Here is a 5298-nt window from a genome sequence, read left to right on the forward strand (position 1 = left end):
ATTCTACCTAAATGCAAATAATATTGGTTAACTTCTTGTGAAATTTCACTTGTATAAGTGTGAAGTATATAAGTATATGCAATATCAGTTATTTTAAAACTTGTATGCGAATTTGGGGAGTACGTTTAACGTTTATTATTCACTTTCTTTCTTTTTTTCTTTCTTTCTATCTATTTATTTAAATAATTATCTGTGTTTGTCAGTTTTTAATCTACAGTCAGTTTGTGGTTTATAATCACAATTTGACATTTACTTCAGTTGTATACGGGCATCACGCTGTTTGCAAGCGTCTTGTAGGTCGGTAGATAACTGGAAGCGGCTGGGCGACAGAAAGTTTTAAAGAATCTGAATTTTCGGTATGCTTTTCTCAAAGTACAGATGAAAACAGCCCGTTGTTTTCAACGGCAGAGCTGTGTTCCAGCTTTTTGGCATCGCCGCTCCCATCCGAGGCTGTTTTGAGAGTCTGCTGCACGACGCGTCTGCATGTATGCGTGCTTCCACCAATCACAGTCCGCGACCCTCACGCATGCGCGACCGACCGCTGTCGCTCTCGCGTCGCAGGTGTCAACAGAGCGAGCGTCTCTGCTGCAGCTGGAAACCTATCCGTCCCGTCGAAAATAATCAGTCCTATGGAGCGGGCGGGCAGTACAGATCAGACGGCCTGAAACTGTTCGAATGAGACCGTGAGCTCGTGTCTGTTGCCAGGGCAGGTTTAAACGGGGAAGAGGGCGGCTTTCCGGGCTGTAGACAGCGGGCTCGCGGAGCGTCTTCAGCGGGGAGCGCTGCGGTCCTGCCGCCGCCGCTGCTGCTGCTGCTGCTACAATGTTCGTGCAGGAGGAGAAGATCTTTGCCGGCAAAGTCCTGAAGGTCCACGTATGTACCGTGGAGGGTACCGAGTGGCTGGAGGAAGTCACGGAAGACACCACTATAGAGAAACTCAAGGAGAAATGCTTAAAGCATGTAGGTCTGCCATCGGTTAGCTGGCACTGTTAGCCAACTCGGACAGGACAGGCCCGCTGGATTCTCAGAGTCATTGCCAAGTATTTTTAGTAACTAGCAGACGAGTCGACGGTGCTATTTATAATTTAGCAAGCTGGTCTGTCACCTCCGTCTCTATGGCTGTACTGTAACTCCCACTGTCACCCTGGTTGGTTTACTGTGTAGAACTGACATTAACTCGTTGACAGCCTCTTTTTGTTTACAATATATCTGTCAAGTACTCAGATCTGTGCAGCTCAACTCACCTTGGCACCCATTCATATTTTCTGTGAGGATTTGATTTGCACACTTCATGGCTTTAAGGTTGTGAATGTGTTTGTAATCACTTGACTGTAGGTCAAGCCATGTTCTAGCTGCAAGGTGCAATGCGGGCTGAAAAGTACCATGGCATTACCCTGTGCTTAATGGCATAATGTCACAATTATACAGAGTTTTATGGACTTATATAATGACAATATCATGGTGTTCTTTGAAGTACCTTGGAGTATCTTGTAAAAAGCAGGATACATTAATTATTCAGTACCAGGTAACATGGTAACAATTGACGCCAACTGTACCGTGGCACTACCACAGTACTGGACCCCACTGTAAGTGGGCTGAGCTCATGATTGTGATTTTTATGGGGTAAATGTACGGTTCAAAGGTTTGGGGTTGTAAGATAGCAGCACTTTTGCTGCTACTGAGGTGGGATTTGGTTAAGGTTAGGGACAGGTTTGGTGGTATGGTTAGGTTTAAAGGTGGGTTGTGGTGTAAGGGTTGGGTCGACAGTGTATTTCTGTAGTATGTGTATCTACATTCAAGTATTTTTCAAATATTGGTACTGTACATGTATGTGCTCAATAAGTACATTGTATCTATTGATTATATATTTCAATGTTAGTACATAGTAGTTGAAGACACTACATTTATATTTTTCTTCTCTTACAGTATGTCCATGGAAGTCTAGAGGATCCTAAAACTCTTACACATCACAAACTCATTCATGCTGCCACTGAGAGAATTCTCACCGAATCCAAAACAGTTGCTGAGGAAAATCTTAAAGACAAAGGTATTTCAACTTACCAGTGCATCTGATGGTTCTTAACATTTTTGACTCTAAGGCCCTGCATTTTTCACGACAATATTCAAAGGCCCCCATGATTTTTCCAGTTGTCTGTTATTTCACTGGGTAAGGATTAAGCATAAGTATTTTCAGAAATATTTTTCTCGCAATTTCTACTAGATTGAATATTTAAAAAAAAATATTGTTGAGGGAGTGAATTGAACTAAGACATATCTTTATTTTTAATTGTTTTAGCTGTTCTTAAATATTTTTTTTTGTCTCCATTCACCATTAAATTAAAATGGACAGTTTTTTATTTTTAAATGGAATTTTACAGTATAATTATAAATTATTTATCCATTCACATAATTTTTTTTTTTAATTTGTGTGCTCTTGTAATCTTTAATCAAATACATTAACTTTTTTCTTGTTTGAGAAGGCATTTCACTCAGATATACGTAACAATAGAGAAAAAGATGAATGCAATTTCCTTTCATGCTGAATTTGAATAGTTTAAGTCATCTTGAGGCCCCTTTGGAAGTTTGCTAAGGCCCTCTATTGGGTCCCAGCCCTTGGTTAAGAACTACTGATCTAGTCATGTTTTGCATATGTTCTTTGTATTTAAAATCAGATTCTGACAGACATGAATCCTGATTCATTTTTGTTTGTTTTCTAGACTGCTTATTATTGATAAAGAAAAGACCTCCGCAGGCTCCACCAAAAATGGCTGACATATCTTCTGAAGAGAAGGTATCTGGTGGCAGTTTTCTTCTTGGGTGAACTCTTCTTAATTAATACTATGCATTACACTTCTAAGCTTTGTGATTCTGCAAAGTTGAGCAGTGTCTGTGCTTGTTGACAGAAGAAGCAAGAGAACAAAGCACCAGATAAGGACTCCATCCTTAAAGCCACAGCAAACCTGTCCACTCGCAACACTGACCGTGCTGTAACTCAACACAATATCAGAGATGTGGGTGCATGCAGTTTATTCAGTTAGATCTTTCTGCATTGCAATTGTTCAGAATATATTGTTTTACATTGTATAATTTCTTTTGTCTCCTTCAGTTTCAAACAGAGCTGAGGAAGATTCTGGTCTCACTTATTGAGGTGGCTCAGAAGCTGCTGGCTCTGAATCCAGATGCTGTTGAGCTCTTCAAAAAGGCCAATGGTAAGCAATGGATACAGACCAGAATGGATTAAATCAGTTTAAGCCTTGGTGAAACAATTAGTTACCATGTTTTTCAGATATCTACCATAGGTTTTTCTGACATATTATTTATTAATCTGACTTATTATTTAAGTACCATAGAGTAATATTGCTGTACAATAGTACTGCCACAGTACTTTTTTTTTTTTTTTCAAGAGGTCATTATTAACCTGCTTTATTTTATTTATCTCTGATAACCACTCAGAATATCTGACTGGTCAGTATGCAGGTGTAAATATAATTTTGCTCTCTTAGCAAATGATGGTGAATGGTTGTTCTTTGTGTCTTTCCTCTCTGGCAGCCATGCTGGATGAGGATGAGGAGGATCGTGTGGATGAAACGGCCCTGCAGCAGCTGACTGAGATGGGTTTCCCTGAGAGTCGCGCTGTGAAGGCTCTACGCTTAAACCAGTGAGTACTCTCACTTAGGGAATCCTCAAACCCTTTTTCTTATGTTTCAATAATCAAAGTGAGCATCTGTAAGTGACACATCTGTTACCAGTGAACTAGTGATTGAAGCGTTTTCTTGTATATAAGGATACAATTTTAAAGGAGTAGTACACTTCCAGGATGAAAATTCTGTCATCATTTACTCACCTCCAATTGTTCCAAACTTGGACGAGATTCTTTCTTTTGTTGAACACAAAAAAAGATATAAAATATCCTATTTTGTGTTCAACAGAAGAAAGAAACTCATCCAGGTTTGAAACAACTTGAGGGTGAGTAAATGATGACAGAATTTTCATCCTGGAAGTGAACTACTCTTTAAAGGTACATCAAATTATTTTTTTCCAAAAGTAATGTTATTCTATATGAGGTTGACCAGCTGCATGTAAATTACATATAGTTTTTTTTGATGTTCTCATTATCAGACACTTTCGGTTGTTGACTACAATACTGTTCAAACGTTTGGGGTCTTGTTTTGAAAGAAGTCTCTTATGCTCACAAAGGCTGCGTTTATTTAATCAAAAATGCAGTAAAAACAGTAATATTGTGACACATTAGTACAATTTAAAAGAACTGTTTTTTCAGAAAACATTCCAATATTTTGATTTGGTGTTCGAGTAACATTTCTTATTGTGAAAACAGTTTTGTCCCCCTAAAAAGAAAAGAAAATCTTTCTGACCGCAACTTTTGAACTGTAGGGTTCATGGTCAGTTCATGGTTAACAAATGTGCCTGTGAATAGTGCATTTCTGGGTGGCAGCATAAAGTCCAAGACTATTGGTCTGTGAAACATAAACAAAAACATTTACTTAGTACACCCTTTAAGTGTCAATTCAGTTGTCACCTTTATTTTAATATAGCGCTTTTAACAATACAGATTGTGTCAAAGCAACTTTACAGTATTAAATAGGAAAATAGTGTGTAAGTAATGCAAAATGATAATAGTAAACAACACTCAATTTTCAGTTAAAGGCAGTTCATCATTAAATTCAGTGATGTCATCATCCAGCTCAGTTCAGTTTAATAGTTGTACCATGAACATATGGGAAAATCTTTCTAAATAAGAATAATCAAATGAGCAAACATGAGGTTTTAGGTTTTGGTGCATCATTAAAGTAACCCAACTCTCACTTGATTAAAGGGGTCATATGATGCTTTTTTAAAGATCATTATTTTGTGTATTTGGTGTAACAGAATATGTTGACATGGTTTAATGTTCAAAAAACACATTATTTTTGCCTCTCTCATACGCTTCGTTTTCTACAAAGTCCCTCCTCCCGACAAGCGCAGTCTGCTCTGATTGGCCAGCTGACCCAGTGCATTGTGATTGGCCGAACGCTGCAAGCACTCTTCGGAAATGTAACGCCCCTTACCATAATCGCAAGCTTCAGCTTTCAACATAAATGTAAAGACAGAGCCCGAAAGGGGAACAGTCTCGTGACAGACACAGTGATGAATATGTGTTTGCAGTACACAAGCCACGGTTAAGTGTGGCTTGTTAAGTGACTCCACTGTGATGTGTCTCGCTCGCTCTCTCTCTCTCTCGCTCGCTCGCACACACACACACACACACTCTCACACACACACACACACACACACACACAC

General features: G+C 39.0%; 1 protein-coding gene across 1 annotated transcript in view; it reads left to right on the forward strand.

Moving 5' to 3' along the window:
* Positions 1–530: 530 nt before the first annotated feature.
* Positions 531–5298, forward strand: part of LOC107555477 (ubiquitin-associated domain-containing protein 1-like) — an 8914-nt gene continuing 4146 nt past the window's right edge. The window contains exons 1-6 of the mRNA XM_016238287.1: positions 531–960; positions 1927–2047; positions 2718–2791; positions 2904–3011; positions 3107–3209; positions 3550–3658. Of these exons, the coding sequence (XP_016093773.1) occupies positions 823–960; positions 1927–2047; positions 2718–2791; positions 2904–3011; positions 3107–3209; positions 3550–3658 (653 nt within the window). The 5' untranslated portion in view covers positions 531–822. The remainder of the gene's footprint in view (positions 961–1926; positions 2048–2717; positions 2792–2903; positions 3012–3106; positions 3210–3549; positions 3659–5298) is intronic.

Source organism: Sinocyclocheilus grahami, unplaced genomic scaffold, assembly GCF_001515645.1.
Source record: "Sinocyclocheilus grahami isolate Dianchi unplaced genomic scaffold, SAMN03320097.WGS_v1.1 scaffold535.1, whole genome shotgun sequence".
Taxonomy (NCBI): domain Eukaryota; kingdom Metazoa; phylum Chordata; class Actinopteri; order Cypriniformes; family Cyprinidae; genus Sinocyclocheilus; species Sinocyclocheilus grahami.